At 29.7% G+C, this 17657-nt stretch overlaps 1 protein-coding gene and 1 non-coding gene across 2 annotated transcripts in view; both read left to right on the top strand.

Annotated features, from left to right (window-relative positions):
* The window catches only part of LOC122859591 (early growth response protein 1-like), a 43104-nt gene extending 34122 nt beyond the window's left edge, over positions 1-8982 (top strand). The window contains exon 2 of the mRNA XM_044163278.1: positions 6779-8982. Within this exon, the coding sequence (XP_044019213.1) occupies positions 6779-8166 (1388 nt within the window). The 3' untranslated portion in view covers positions 8167-8982. The remainder of the gene's footprint in view (positions 1-6778) is intronic.
* An 8062-nt stretch (positions 8983-17044) lies between these two features.
* Trnas-gga lies at positions 17045-17114 on the top strand. Its single transcript has one exon. It is a non-coding gene; the product is annotated as a tRNA-Ser (tRNA).
* Positions 17115-17657: the final 543 nt, after the last annotated feature.

Genomic DNA, 17657 nt, shown 5'->3' with positions numbered 1-17657 from the left:
ATACAATAATTTGTATATTTTAATTAATAAATCGTGAATCGTCCTGTTATCATCAACGGCCATCTACTACTACATGCTCATCTCATCAATATATCATAACTATACATATTAATAACTTTTAATTTGTAAAACTTATATACTGTAGCCCATGAGCACCCCACAAGAAAATAATCTATACAATTTATAAAAATTAAAATTACATATAAATTGCATAGATTATTTTCGTGTGGCACGGAAGTGCAGGGGCGTAAACTTAATAAATAAAATAAAGTTTATTCATTTCTGTACTTGTTTTATTACGTGGTTTTTTAATATTAAGGCAGGGTGAAATGGAACTTCAATAAATACCTAGAATAATGATTTTTGAAGATAGTTTTTGCCCAAAGGGTATGAACTTTCATTTATTACCCGGGTAGGAATTGCCAAGACTCACAACCCGGCCGAGTCTTGTCCCAATAATGGCATCCAATGCTTCGCAGCCAATCGTGCGCCATCCATGGGCCAAGACTTGGCTGACTTATGGCTGGTTATTTGCTCACCAAGGCTTGTCTTCCAATGCTTGGCCGACCATTGGTTGAAGAAGAGGTGGCCAGCTCTTATCAAGCCAGTTATCGGCTGAGTCTTGGTTAATTATTGGGTGGCGAAGACTCGAAACAGTTGATTAAGCCAAAGCTTGGCTCATTAAGGGCTGGCCAGCTATTGATCGACCGTTCATCGGCCAAGTCTTGGTTCATTATTGGGTGGCCAAGACTCAAAACAGATGATTAAGCCAAGGCTTGGCTCATTGAGGGCTGGCCAGCCATTGATCAACTATTCATTGGCCAAGTCTTGGTTAATTATTAGGCGGCCAAGAATGGGAATATACATTAAGCCAAGAGTTGGCACATTAAAAATTAGTGAACTTGACACGCCATTTGTCGACCGAGTGTCGATTGTTCGGAAATTTTTAATAGAAAATCTCTATGTCGATAATGTCTCGAAATATGGCGGTCCGAAAAAACGCAAAAAAAAGGAGTCAATAACTCGTGAGAAAATAGAGATAAAGACTTTTCTAAGCATATACTTCATGAAATTATACTTCTATAATTTGGACGACACCTAAATATGACTGCCTTAAAAGTTTTGAAGTTTGGTTTAAATTATTTGTTTTTTATTTTATATTTACAGTTGTATATTTGGCATTTTTTACTGCAGGTCATGATTGGCAACATATTCGTGACATAATGTTTCTAGTATATATAACAACACCTTAATATAATTATTTTAAAAGTTTTAAAATGTATTTCCAACCGTTTTTATTTTTTTTTATTATTAAAAAAAAATATAAAAATCAAAATCTTCTCGAGGATAATTGTAGCTCATATCTCAATGAAAAATAAAAACCCTCCAGTGTGAAGTTAGTAACAATAGATATTTATAAAAATATACATAAGAATATAATTATTATATATAATTATTAGACATACATAATTATCATATATAATTTTATATATCTGTCTAGTGGCTACTTTGGTGACGATTTTGGGAGTCAAGTGGCTACTTTGGTGACTCTTGGCTAGATTGGTGACCGTCACCAATCTAACATCGTACGATTTGTCTACTTTGGTGACTGTCACGAAAAGAGCCACTGTATCAGAAATAGTGAGAAACCTTAATAATTGTGTAGTTAATGAACTACAAACATTCAAGATGACTTTTATAGTTTATTTAACCGATAACGATTATAATTAAAGAAGTTAGAAATATTAAAAATGAATATAAAGACAAAATAATGGCAAAAAAGCTAAAAGATTTAGTAATTTGAATTAAAAGATTTTAAATCACATTGGAACAATATAACGTCATTTAAATCGATCGGAAACATTATCAAGAATTATTGTATATCGGAAGATACTATGTAGACATCATATCTATGAATTATTCACTGTTAACAAGGTAAGTCACGAAACTGTACACTTCGTGACCAATTGTACTGTTTGGTGACAGTTACGAAACTAGCCAGTATATACCGTCCGGCTAGTTTGGTAACATTTAATTACTGATGTGTGTATTAAATGGTAACAATGATTTTCGTGATGAGAGAAACATTATGACAGTCCCGGTAATAGCAAAATAAACGAAGAATACACGACATTTGTTGCCTGGGACTCAAGATTTTCTGTCAAATTTAACCAGCTTTATCGGAATACAACTTTTCTAGAAGCTTTATGTTTTTTGATTATTATCGGTGAGTTTTTTTTTTCAGTTTGTCTGACCGAAATTCGAAAATCCCATGAGTTGTATAGATTGGTGACAGTAAAAAAACAGAAATCACGTGAATCGGCTTTGAAACTGCGAAGATTTGTTCTTGGACACTGGTTTTAAGATTTTTCGACACTAACCCGAGCAATAATTGAAAAAAAAGTCAAAAACTATGAAAATCTGATGTTTCGGATATTCGTACGTTACTATGAAAAACTTACAACAAAAACTGAGAATAAACGACGTTCGTTAACTCAGAATTAGTTGTTTTATGTCTGATTCCATACGACAGATCCGAATATAATTTGCCTGGAAGCATTAAGTTTCTTAGACCGTTAGTTATTAGGGAGTTTCTGTTTCACAGTTTGACTGGACGAAACTTAAAAATCATGTCAAGTGGCTAGATTGGTGACAGTGAAAAAACAAGAATCACGTCAATCAGCTTAAAAACTGCTTAGATTCTTTCTAAGTCACAGGTCTTAACATTTCTTGACCCCGACCTGAGCAATAATTGAGAAAAAAAATCAGAAACTATGGAAAAATAACGTTTCGGAAATTCGCACGTTACTATGGAAAACATACGACGAAAACAAAGAATACAAGACGTTCATTGACTAGAATTAGTTATTTTATGTCTGATTCCATACGCCTGATCCGAAAACAACTTGTCTAGAAGCTTTACGTTACGTGGACAGTTAGTAATCAGGTGGCTTCTGTTTTTTAGTTTGACTGGACGAAACTTAAAAATCCAGTCAAGTGGCTGGATTGGTGACAGTGAAAAAACAGGAATCGCGTCAATCAGCTGAAAAACTGCTGAGATTCTTTCTAATTCACTGATCTTGACATTTCTTGATCCTGACCTGAGCAATAATTGAGAAAAAAAAACGCGAAACTATGGAAAATTAACGTTTCGGAAATTCGTACGTTACTATGGAAAACATACGACGAAAACAAAGAATACAAGACGTTCATTGACTAGAATTAGATATTTTATGTCTGATTCCATACGCCTGATCCGAATACAACTTGTCTAGAAGCTTTACGTTACGTGGACAGTTAGTAATCAGGTGGCTTCTGTTTTTTAGTTTGACTGGACAAAAGTTAAAAATCCTGTCAAGTGGCTGGATTGGTGACAGTGAAAAAACAGGAATCGCGTCAATCAGCTGAAAAACTGCTGAGATTCTTTCTCATTCACTGGTCTTAACATTTCTTGACCCTGACCCGAGCAATAATTGAGAAAATAAACGCGAAACTATGGAAAATTAACGTTTCGAAAATCCGTACGTTACTATGGAAAACATACGACGAAAACAAAAAATACACGACGTTCGTTGACTAGAACTAGATGTTTTCTTTCATATTTCATACGACAGATCCGTATATAACTTACTTGGAAGCATTAAGTTTTTGAGACCGTTAGTTATTAGGAAGCTTCTGTTTTACAGATTGACTTGACGAAACTTAAAAATCCTGTCAAGTGGCTAGATTGGTGACAGTGAAAAAACAGGAATCACGTCAATCAGCTCAAAAAGTGCTTAGATTCTTTTTAAGTCACTGGTCTCAACATTTCTTGACCGTGACCTGCGCAATAATTGAGAAAAAAAATCAGAAACTATGGAAAAATAACGTTTCAGAAATTCGTACGTTACTATAAAAAACTTACGACAAAAACGAAGACTACACGACAGTTATTGACTCGAATTAGATATTCTCTGTCATATTCCATACGCTCGATTCGAATGTAACCTGTCTGGAATCTTCAAGTCTCTTGGACAGTTAGTTATGAGAAAGTTTCTATTTTTCAGTTTGACGAGACGAAACTAAAAATTCCTGTCAAGTGGATAGATTGGTGACAGTAGAAAAACTGAAATCACATGAATAAGCTTCAAAACTGCTGAGATTCGTTCCGAGACACTGGTTTTAACATTATCTGACCCTGACCCATGCAATAATTGAGAAAAAAAGTAAAAAACCATAGAAAATAGATGTTCGGAAACTCGTACGTTACTACGGAAAACATACGACAAATACAAGACAAAATTTGAAGATAATACGTATTTTTCGTTAAACACTAGTTTTAACGTTTTTCAAATCAATACTAGTAAAATTCATCCACCTAAACTTTAATTATATAAATCTGAACATAATTTCGTGGACTTTGATGTTTTGTATAAAAAAAGTCACGAATCTAGACAATTAATATATTTATTCGTATAAACTCATTATTATATAACATGTGGCTTCTTTCGTGACATCAGTATGTATATGTAATAGGAGAATTGGCTTGATTGGTGACATAGAAAATGTTACCAAAGTAGCCACACCACTTACTGACTAGTGTCACCAAAGTAGACACATTATGCTTTATTGCCCGTATCTCTAGAAAAAATGAGTATATTTAATTTTTTTCGAAAAGACACTATTCATTGTGATGTCCTTCATTGATTTCAGAAAAAAAAAAGATGTCACCAACGTAGCCATTCAACAAATATATATATATAATTTTATATATAAATTATAAATTTTTTTTCCGTGTGGGCAACCAGTTTAGTTTTTTGTTGTTTAGTCAATGAGTACTCAAGCGGTCCACTGGTGGGATGGCCGTGGAATGCCTAAACTTGTAGTCTTTTGTTTTTGAATCATCTTCTATGTATGTTATTTTTCTATTTTTTCTTCGCTTTTTCCAGCGGTAGATTATTGGAATGTTTTTCTTATTCTGAATCAGCCATGAAATCTTGTGGTTGGAGGTAGCCTTTTAATTTACAAGTTTTATGAATTAAATTGTCTGATGTCATGTATATTAGGAATTGATGATGTTTACCATGTCAGTTAATTTATCTTGAAATATTTTTGGGGTTTTATCATCAACTGAATTTACCGTTTACCCTTAGCGATTCGTGCTTATTTATAGAGAAGCAGATTTTTAAATTGTTTGTTACGGTGAGTCGTTAGTTTTATTTATACTGACGAAAGTCTCAAAAAGATAGAGAATATTCTAATTTATTTGCATGGATATTTAGGGTATGTAAATGGTCAGGAAAATTGGAAAAAAATCCGAGATGCTATTGGTGGTAAACTGAAGAAAAAATCGGGACCAAAGTCAAAGAAAGTTAGGATTCAAACTGTCTGAAGTGACGTGGGATGCCCCATATATACAGAGTGTTGCAGGCTTAATCGTATCGAGAATTATAATTCTTCAATACCGATAATGCAGAACTTTTTTGAGACTTTCTCAGACTTGGCAACATTGCACTGTCATAATAACTTTTATATATTGAGGTATTAATTATTTGAAGAATTGAATGTGATTATTTAAAAAAAATTTATTCATTCATTTAGGAACTTGCGGCCACTTTTAGATGATTTTTTTTACATTAAGAAAAAATCTTTGAATAACCTCGAAAAACAGACACGGTAAATAGCTCTAAAAATGTTTTCTAAAATAAGCTTGAATAAATGACTTTTCACATTTGGCTTCAATAAAGAAGGTCTTATATATTTCAAGGCTACTTTTTTTAATTTAATCGTTTGAAAATTCTAAACTAATGATGCCCTAAAAAATTTCTTATCTTTTAAGAATTATTTATTGATAAAAAATAAAAAAAAATGGGACTAAGTTTGAGAAAAATTATGGTAGGAAAATAGTTTGAACGATTTTCCAAAATTTTTTTTTGTATACTATCAACGAAAGTAAAACTTTTTTGTTTCAATAATTTTTCCGATCAAGTCAACAGTTTTCAAGTAAAAAACATACGAAAGCTGGTATATTAAAAAAAAATTCCTTAAAAATCAAAACTGAAAAATTCATGTCGATATTTTTGAAAAAAAAAAAAAAAAAAAAAACACGTATTGCTTATTTTTCGTTAAATGATGAAAAAAATATTTGAGACAAACTATTTTTCGATTTAAAAAACCACGTGAAATTAACCATATATAGTATTGATGTATATATAGAATATAAATAAATAAATAAATGAGTCGTATTTAACGTGCTACACTTCTTTTTTCATGAGAAAGTTTTTAACACAGTGTGCCTCACGTCTTGCTTTCTGTATTTCCAACCGTCAACTCCTTACAACTCATTTGCGACAGTCATGGATGTCGACTTTTGTAATGCGTTCAAACTGTACCCGATTTCTATTATAGCCTAGGGAAACCATGAAAAACCTGGACAGTACATCCGGCTTGCGCCTACCACTCGATACATGGCGTCGGTGGTCGGGTTCGAACCCGTGACCTCCCTATTACAAAGCTCGAACCTTAACCGCAGTGCCATATCGTTGGCTGTATATATAGAATATAATATATATACATGTATAAATATTTGTTTAATGTGTATACATGGAGAGAAATTTCGAATAAAAATAACTGAAGCGTGGTAGTCAAAATTATTGATGGCGACATGTCTTGAATCTATTCCTAAATATATAACAAATTTTTCATTATCTACATCTCGAATTTTTACTGAAGACTTCGGTAATACATATCACAGAATTTTTTCACTAAAAATTAATAATATTAATATTTCTTGTTCTAGGCAGTTTAGCAGAAGACGATTTATCCTTAGAGAGAGCTGTAGAAAACGAAAAAACAATAAGTGGAGATCACCACCATCACGCTCATCAGGAGCCAGAAGAAATAGTGTCGACAAGTCCTCGTTCGTGCCCAGATGAAGTAAATCGAAGTAATGCTTCCCAAAGTGGAGTGATTTCATATTCATCCCAAAATTCAACAATATATTTAGCCTCAACAGGTGTTAATGTCTGTAACGTTCCATCGATAACGTACAGAGGTAGTTTCACGGCGACCTGTACACAGGCCTCATCTTTGAATCCATTGGAAACACAACAACCACAACCACAACCACAACCACAACCACAACCACAACCACAACCACAACCACAACCACAACCACAACCACAACCACAACCACAACCACAACCACAATCACATCCACAATCACAATCACAACCACAACAACAACAACAACAACAACAACAACAACAACAACAACAACAACAACAACAACAACAACAACAACAACAACAACAACAACAACAACAACAACAACAACAACAACAAGGAAATCAGGAACTATGGAGTTCAATATCTTCGCCAACGTTGACATTAAACAGCCAACCTTTTTTGAATTCATCATTGAATCCATCACCTTATGGTGAGACTGTTGAGCTTCTCCAAGTTGAAACGAAACCACAACCACCTCCAGTTTATACTGAACAACCATCAACACCTCCGAGCTGGCTGAATCATGAAGACAGTTATGATCCAAATTTATTAAATCAGCAACATCATCATCATAATAATCAGCAACAACACCAACAAGAGATCACTTTGAAGCAAGAACCCACAATTAATTCTGGTTATTCATCATCTGTCCATCAACAACATCAGAATCAACATCTTTCGAGCGGCAACCCTACTGGTGTTCAACTTGCTGAGTATAATCCAAGCACTTCGAAAGGACATGAAATCTTGTCACAGGTCTACCAACAATCAACATTACCACTCAGGCTCGTTCCTGTTAAACCACGAAAATATCCGAATAGACCTAGCAAAACTCCTGTTCACGAACGTCCTTACGCGTGTCCTGTTGATGGTTGTGATAGAAGATTTTCAAGAAGTGACGAACTAACGCGACATATTCGAATTCATACTGGCCAAAAACCATTTCAATGTCGAATATGTATGAGATCATTTTCTAGATCTGATCATCTGACAACACATGTAAGAACACACACTGGCGAAAAACCGTTTTGTTGTGACCAGTGTGGCAGAAAATTTGCAAGGAGTGATGAAAAAAAGCGTCATGCTAAAGTGCATTTAAAACAGAGGTTGAAACGTGAGGCAAATAATCTAAATCTAAAAGGACATCATAGCAATGCTTCTCCGTCTTGCGATCTGTGATTTATGGATAGCGAACTTTTTTGAATTGAGGTTATGCCTTCGGATTCATTCGCAGGAAAAATTGTTGGAAAATATGTCAGTCAAAAATTTGAAAGCTGCGAATTATTGTCACTTTACTGTGATTTATTGACTGTTTTTAAATTTTGAAAAATTGTGATTTGCATGAAATTTTCAATAGATGATTATAAATAGAAAATTTCATTTCAAGGAGTTACTTGTTGAAAGTTGAAATAAATAAATTATTTTTATCATATTATCTTTTTGTTTATCTGAAATAAGTTTTAATAAATCTTACCTTTCGAACTTTTAAAAAATCAGTTTGTTGAGGCGCTGTTTAGGCAATTACATTCCCAGGCTTTGTTTTGTGTTAACGAAAAAAGCCAAATGAATGCCGCTATTTTATGACGTTGGTTATTCAAGTTGGAGCGTTTAGAAATCCGATAATACATCTAGAAACATTCTTTTTGTAAAGAATTCTTTTTATAATCATCTTGTCATATACGTTAAAATTTAGTCTATATACACTGAAAAAAAGTTACCGCTGCAGGCACGGTACGTTCCTGCTGCCGTAGCAGTAGAGTAGACTGCGAAGCGCTGTACTGCTGTGAGAGCAGTACACTTAACTTGGAATTTCTGTACAGCTCTCACAGCAGTACAGCACTGCTGCTGTAGCGGTAGACTTTACTGTTGATGAGTTCAGGCGTATGAGCGGTACAAAGAATAGCTGTATGACACGTAAAGACTCGTTCGATAAATTAAATGATGTATATATGTATATCATTAATATTAATTATTAATAAATATGATTATATATTACTATTATTATTGAATATGAATTGATTTTATAATCTTGTATATTATAAAAAAATATATATAAAGAATTTGAAAAAAATATATTTTATTTGGATATAGAATTAAAAAAAAAAAAATTTTACATTTTTAATTTACCGTGTAATTATAATAAGTTAACTTATTGAATAAACGAAGAAATTGCATTAACTATAAAGATAACATAAAAATAAGATTACACGGTAAATTAAAAATGTAAAAAATTTAATTTTTAATGTGAAAAAAAATTTTTAAATTTAACATTGAAAGAAATGTTTAATTAAACATTTAAAAAAATGCTCAATTTTAATCCTAACCTATAAGTGATGTCAAAGTCGTGAACCGTATATGACCGCGCATACAGATGCCACAGCAGTGCTCTGTACTGCTGAATCAGCAGTTCAGTTTATCGAGAAAATGAGAGTGCTTAATGTGGATTTACATAGACATCCTGCTTCTGTAGCGGTCTACCATTACCGGTCTAATAGACCGTGCCTGCAGTGGGACCTTTTTTTCAGTGTAATATTACTTCGAAATTCAATGGTCAAATTAATTGAAATAATCGTCATTACTAATAAACTGTAGAATTTAAAACTAAAAAAAAATCAACAAAGCTGTCAAATGATTCTATCAGCTGTGAAATTGTCAGAATTACATTGTTACATTGATTTTATATATTTTCTAGTTTTGATATCAGCTCTGAAAGCCATAATACATCGAATCGACTCAGTAAAGTTTTAGAGAAATTCCTGAATTTCACAAATCAATAGGAATTTTTTGAAATTTTGCAGACAGGTAGATCTTCGAATTCTGAATACAGTAGCATATTATTCACTGGCTACTTACAGTTAGTAATTATTAAAAGAAGTTCACGTACGTTGGCTCTTATGGAGACTTCTGTCATTTTTTTCGAATAGAAATATTCCTCAAAAACCTTTAAAAATTTCCCATACATTCTATAAGTCTCGATTCAATGGTTATACCGAAAAAACAATTTATATATCATTTTTCAGTTTATGCCAAGTCGCTCATCAACTGATCAATCAAACAGTATACTATTTCCTAAAAATTATTGAATATATGTATATATAGCTATAGCAACGTTCTTACTGTTGTTACATGGATTTGACTCAAATAACAGTCAAACAAGGTATAGTATTATTTGTTAAAAAAAATATTATGATTTCATTTATAAAGAATTGAATCATAAATTATAAGTCACGAATAATAATTCACGATCCCACACAAAAAAAATATATGAAATTTTTATAAAAATTATATATAATCACTTTATAAAATTCTTATATATAAATTTTATATAAAAGTGAGCCAAAAAAGGTATAAAAGTTTTATATAATTTGCATATAGGGTGTATTGTATAAATAGTTATATATACTATATATATGTAAAATTATATATAATTGTTGTATATAACTTTTATATTATTTTTATATTTATTTTATAAAAAAAAATATACAATTTTTATAAAAAATTTTTGCTGTATTTCAAATGTCAAAATGTTTGTTACAAACAATGATTGTTTAAATAATTAAATAATTGAAAAAAAAAAATATTAAAGTTATTATAGATACTATGCAGAATTAATTAGTTTTTTTTAATTTTTCCTAAACCTAAAAATGTCACTAAGTGGGGATCGAACTGGGGTCTACCGAATGACCATAATTTAAATGATGTTTTTTTAAGTGGTCTTTGAAAGTCCGAAAAATACCATAAAGTCAAAACAACTTGTATGTGGACATTTAAATTCAGTCACAAGGGAATGAACTAAAAGCATACGTTGGATCAGATTACTATTGTTTTCCAATTTACTTTGACAAATATAACAAGTTATTTTATTTTCAGACATTTTGAAATAAATACGTTAGGAACAGTAAAAAATATATGTCAAATATTGAAGAATTTAATCAGACATTCATATTTTCATAAAGTAAATTATATTACTTTCCAATCTAAACTGATAAGTTAATCTTTTATATTTTGTGTTTATTATTTTACACCAAATCAATATTGAAATTACATATCTAAGTTGAAAACTATACTTAGTTTAATGAGGTAGCTTTATTTTAATTTACTATGAATTATTTTTAATGCAATATTTTTATAGTTGTAATAACTATTTTTGAATTATTACTCTCATGACAAATAAACTATTGATTTATGTTAAGCATTCAAATATTTATAAACCCAATCACGTCAAATTATAATTAAAATCAATGAATTTTAAACAATATACACGGAGAGAAAAAAATATTATGTTTTACCATGCTACTGTAGTACCGGTGGATGTTTTCGGATTTTTGATGAGATATAATATTTTTTTTTATATTTTTTATTATTTATACTATATATTTTAATAAAGGCACATAATAAATTAAATCATTTGTAATCAAACTATGGAACAAGATTTTTTTTACTGAAGACAGTCGAAGGTACTAACGAAATCTTTTTTTTTTTAATAAACTTTAGATACAAAGTGCTATGTGTAAATTAATGTTTATTATGTTAGTATAGTAGAATTGACAATTAACGCTCGTTAAAATAATTATTCAGTACCTAAATTCGAACAATGTTATTTATACTCATCAATTTTAAAAAATACGAAATTTTTATTTTGACTTTCTTTTTTACTCATAAGAGTTTTATAAAATCGACTGCCATTATTATATTTGCAAAAAACATATATATACACACCTAACCGAAAACAGCATTCATTCGTTTATAAAAAAATTGCACAAATAACATTGTTTTTTTTCAGTGTTTCAAAAAATCATAACTATTATAATAATCAATATATTTCAATTCAAGATGATTATTTGAAAAGCTTAATGAAAAAGCTTTAGACACTATATCTTATATGCCGAATTTTTAATTTTATATGAATGCCCAGAGGTCTTCGAATAAATAAATTATCGTTTGTTTAGAAATAAACGTTTACGTAGTTTTCTAGCCGCGAAACAGATGATTAAAAATTTTTTTTTCAATATGTATTTCAAAGCTTTTTTTTTGAGCTTTCGAATGGTCGTATTACCAAATCTCTAGCTTAAAAATTGATAAAGTTATGAACAAAAGTATAAAATAAACACTTTGCTTACATGTATTTTAAATGGAAAATATTCAAAGTCGATGAGCGATATTGAAAAAAAAAAAAAAAAAAAATTGAAAATAGTAGATGGTTTGTCTTGTTAAATACCAAGATTTTAGGGGGTGGGAGAAAAAAAAAAAGAATTTTTTTTTTTTTTGAAACGGTCTAATATATATATTGAAATTTATAAATTATTATCTGAATTCTTATCGAAGCATTTTTTTTTCCTTGACAAGCTTTATTGATTGATATTAATAAATTTTAGAATTAATCGTTATTTCAATAACTATACGATATATAACCGATAAATAGCCGTTTTTTCCACACTTCAACTCCATTTTTAATTACTTTGCGCATGTGTAGGAATTTTTTCCGTATTTTTCCCGTAATCGTGAAAATATTTTCTATAAAAACTGATAAAAAAACATGTTGTCTAGGATATGATAAAATCCTCTGAAAGTGTCGATATAATAGATTTGTATTCGTTTTATTAATATTTTTTAATTTTTTTTCATATTAATACGTTTTTACTTTTATACACCGTGTACCTATACATTACAGCACCTCGATAGTTCAGTTCCCAAATTATATTTTACAAATACTATTTCGCATTTAGTATGTTAAATGAACTTGAATAATTGGAAATCAATAAATATCGACAGATGAAATATAATATATAGTTAGATCTTAATAATATCGATATTGAAACTTTGAATATCACTGTGTTTTTTTATACGTAATATATTATACTTATTAAAAAAAAGGTACTTTTTAGTTTAAATGACAAATTATTTTTTAAACTAAAAAGTACCTTTTTTAATTCACTATAATCAACTTAATAATTATAAATATATATATATTCATCAAGTTTACCATTTTTGCTTTACTTTGATTAAAAAAGTATAAATAAATTATATTGTAAAATTATTGTACAATTACAATAATAATTTTTTTTTTCAAACTAACACATCAATGTCTATTTCTCTTTTTTTAAAACATGAAATTCGTCAATATTATGAATTAATTATTATTGTATAATAATTCAATATTTTGTTTTAAGTTTAGGAAATATTATTTTATATAAACAATGGTAATAGGTATATTAATTTTGTAAATGAATGTAAATGAAAAATACTTGCATATGCATTATGCATGTATATATATAATATATATGTACAATATGAACTTTACTTCGCCTAACAAATGCAAGCAGAACTATTAAATACAAATAAAATACTTGTATATTAATATATACAACGGCATATATATATAATAATAAATAAATAAATATATAAATACTCGCATTTAAATTCATCTATATTACAGAACGCCTGATGGTAACGGTTGCCGACCGATTACCATGGCACTGCATGGCGCAATGTAGACCGACAGAAAATGGATTCCCGCCCAGATCCGTATGTAATATATTATTCACATCTGTTGGATATATTGCCCGTTAAGGGATTTATATCTGGTAATGAAATATAGGATACGTAATTTAAATAATTAACACAATAATAATTTTTATATTTTTTATCGTTTAATTTTAATTTTCATTATTTAAAATTATTATTTAAATTTATATTATTATTTAATTTGTTTATCAAATTAGTTTAAATTTATTTATTAACTTGTGAATTTATTTAAGTTGATTTTTTGTAAGAGCAAGTGACAAGAGAGAGTTCCGTAGGCTACGGGATTGCGAATGCAACTGAAGCTAGAAAAAAGGTCCAGAACGCTAACCAGCTTCTGGGCCTTAGTAATGAAAAATCTGGAAAATTCTAGAAGGCCAAACGACGCTTGTATAACCAAGCGTCGCTTGGACCCGACAAAACTTCCAAAATGTTTTTACCTATAATTTATTTAGACTTAGTTCAGTGAAAGTCTTCGATGGTCTTGAGTCGATGCGACTCCTGTCCTCAAACTGCAACATTTTTCTAATGGCAAACGTTGTCAGTTTGAGGGATTAGTCAGCATCGACTCGTGCCGTCAGAGGATTAGACCCGCTGGCTCAATGTGTTGTATGTTTTACTTTTTATTTTATTTTACATTTTCAAACTTATTTTTTCTCAACTAAAATTTATCTTTTTCTTTCTCTCTCTCTTCTCGCTTACCTCTCTTTCCGATGGAACAACATCGATATACTTATATTATTTATTTATTATATCTTTTGTCTTATATTTTGCAAAATATAAATTAAATTTTTTATTTTAAATAAAAACTGCAAATTTATTTCTAGTGAAAAAATACTTTTAATTTTTTGTTAAGGTTGCTTATAAATAATTAAATCGTCACTCAATTTTTTTTTTTTGGCTCATTTTTCAAATGAAATAAATATCTATACTCTCAATTTTTTTCAATTTTTTCTGACGTCGTTTTTTTGAGATAATTAATGTCAAAGTTGACAACTTTTATACGCGAGGATAGGACTATAAGTTGATATACCGTACGATTTTATTTTTAACGAGTTCGTTTTTCACTAAAAAATTTTCAAATTACTATCAAATTGTAGTGCTCGACAAGACGAATACGATAAAAAAATTTGAATTTTTTCTGACGTTGATTTTTAAAGATATTTAATGTTAAATTTTGAAATTTTCGTCTTTCTCGCAACGAGAGGACATGAGAGAATTGTGATCCGGCAACACTGCTCTCTTCTCCTTGTTTACTTTTCACTTGCCGAACGGGATGTTATACACCAACGTGACATACACAATGATGCACTGTAGTAGTGGTAGTATATAAAAAAATACAGGGTCTCACGATTTTCATTTTGCTTCCCAAGTGAAAAAAATATATTTATTGGAAATATAAAATAAATTTAATTTATATTTAAAATATATGTGAATTAAATTTGATTAATGTTTTAAAAAATATAAATTAAATTTAATTTAAATGTAATTTATATTTAATTCATATGTAATCTATATCGATACAAAAAGTAAATTTATTTCATATTTTTGAAAAATATAAATTAAATTTGAAGTACATCCAAATTTTTTTTTTGCAATGTCGAAAAAAAAAAAATTTTAAGTAAATTTATTTTATGTTTTCAAAAAATATAAAATAGATTTACTTTTTGTATAGATATAGATTACATATGAATTAAATGTAAATTAAATGTAAATTAAATTTAATTTATATTTTTTAAAACATATATTAAATTTAATTCACATATATTTTAAATATAAATTAAATTTATTTTATATTTCCAATAAATATATTTTTTTCACTTGGGTTGCTGGAATAGTGTTGGTGCCTATCTGTTTACACACACACTACGATTTTTAAGGCAAAAGCGTAACAAAATTTTTAAAGAGGGGCCACAAAATAAACGTAGTGGTATACGAGTCCTCCAAGCCTAAAAAATAGTACGACTATGTCCCTTGTAAGCAACCTTAATTCAAAATATAAAAATAATATTAAACAGCCAAATAAAAATTCAGTTTTTCAATTTATAAATGATTATTAACATCTTCGTATAATAATTTTTATTGCAAGTCTTGATTTGATTTGATTGTCTTTAATTTTTCAAGTCAAAAAACATGATAAATAAAAAATAGAAATATATTTTTGTAACTAATATACTACATACTTGTAAAACCTCTAAATAGTTGAATTTACGAAAAAAAATTTTCCAAATCTATAACTTTATTTTATATTTTCTTTGTAAATATAAAATAAATTTTCATTTAAAATTCCATCAAATATTTCTTTTACTTGGGCTTTTTAAAAAATTAGAAAATTTATAAAATGTAGATATAATTTCGTAATTTTTATATTTTATTTTATTTTTTTATTTTTATTTTATTTGATTTGAAATATAGTCCTGAGAAAAATAATTTCTCTCTTTCTGGACACAAGAAATGCTCAAATAATTGAGCATGAATTTTTTACATATGGTGTATATAGAGTTACATTTTTTACATTATTTAATTTTGTGTATTTGTAAGTGTTAGTAAATGTTTTACTGTTATATTTGATGAATTATATGTGCATAACCAATCGATTCTATGACAAGTATAATTTGTTTTCATACATATTGTATCTGTAGTTTTATTTACACATTTTATAATATAATTAAGAGGTGAAATATTGTGACAGTTATTAATGATATTTTGCATGTACAATGGTTGGTAATTATTAGAACGATTAATTGGTATTTTAATTGAGATATCATTCAGAAGCTCTATACAATTTATTTTATTTTTATTGATGGAGATATCAAAATTTGTACATATTATTTTACGTCTGTCTTTTAATGAATGAAGCTTAGTTTCTTTATATAATAAAGTAGTGTCAAAGCCCTTTTCAGGATATCTACCAGAAGTCCTAAATATTACATACTTAGCAAATAGTCTCTGTATACTTTCAATAAGTTTATCATTAGTTTTATTTACATTAGCCCATATGACAATTGCATACTCAATTTTAGATCTCACTAGGGTGTAATAAAGATTGTATAAAGTTTGAATATTTTTAAATTGTTTACTTATTCTAAATAAGAAGCCAAGTTTACGTTTTGCTGATGAGACAATGGTGGCTATGTGTTGATTGAACTTTAATTGTGATGTAAAAGTAACACCTAGGTCAGTGCATTAGTGTGTCCTTGCAATACAAACGTTACCAAGGGTACTAGGTATTCAATTGACACAGTTACTACACATTCCAAGGAACAGAGCACTAGGTCCAATAGCCTGCTATTTTTATTAATGATAGTGTTGTATTGAAGGACGTCGGAGTTAACTTGATGAAACTTAGAAAAAATAAGAAGTCCTGTGGTCTAGTGGTCAAGGCGTTTGCCCGGAAAGCAAAAGCCCTGGGTTCGATTCCCGGCAAGGGAACTTCGTTTCTTTTTCTAAGTTTCTGGTTTTTTTTTTCAAATAATGAATTGACGCATAGAAGGACGCCGGAGTTAACTTGATGAAACTTAGAAAAAATAAGAAGTCCTGTGGTCTAGTGGTCAAGGCGTTTGCCCGGAAAGCAAAAGCCCCGGGTTCGATTCCCGGCAAGGGAACTTCGTTATTTTTTCTAAAGTTCTGCTTTCCGGGCAAACGCCTTGATCACTAGATCACAGGACTTCTCATTTTTTCTAAGTTTCATCAAGTTAACTCGGACGTCCTTCTATGCGTCAATTCATTTTTTGTTATTTTTTCGTATACTTGAGGCTGAATGATTAATGTTAAATTGAATTGATGTTGGTTGGTGGCATGTGTTACTACTAATCCCATTGATGTTGTTGGTTGACTGTATGGTTCCATCTGTCTGTTGTTGTTGATTGAGTGAGTATCTTTGTGTTTTTGCACAATCATTTGTACTCCATTTTTCATTATTATCTTTGAGTGTTGATCTCCATTTTGACGACGAATTTTAAATTCTGTCGCAAGTTTGTGTCTTATATTCCTCTGGTGTTGAGTCAGGTCTTGGCGAATGAATAGATTTTTTATCATGGCTGTTTCTGATGCTTTTATGGCTTGCAACAGAACCTGTTTGAAAAATAATGCATGATCAGTATTCGAGAACATCATTTTTATTGGTCTAGGAAAAATCATGTCGGGTA

The sequence above is a fragment of the Aphidius gifuensis genome, linkage group LG6 (genome assembly GCF_014905175.1).
Source record: "Aphidius gifuensis isolate YNYX2018 linkage group LG6, ASM1490517v1, whole genome shotgun sequence".
Lineage (NCBI taxonomy): Eukaryota > Metazoa > Arthropoda > Insecta > Hymenoptera > Braconidae > Aphidius > Aphidius gifuensis.
This window is presented reverse-complemented; position numbering and strand designations above follow the sequence as displayed.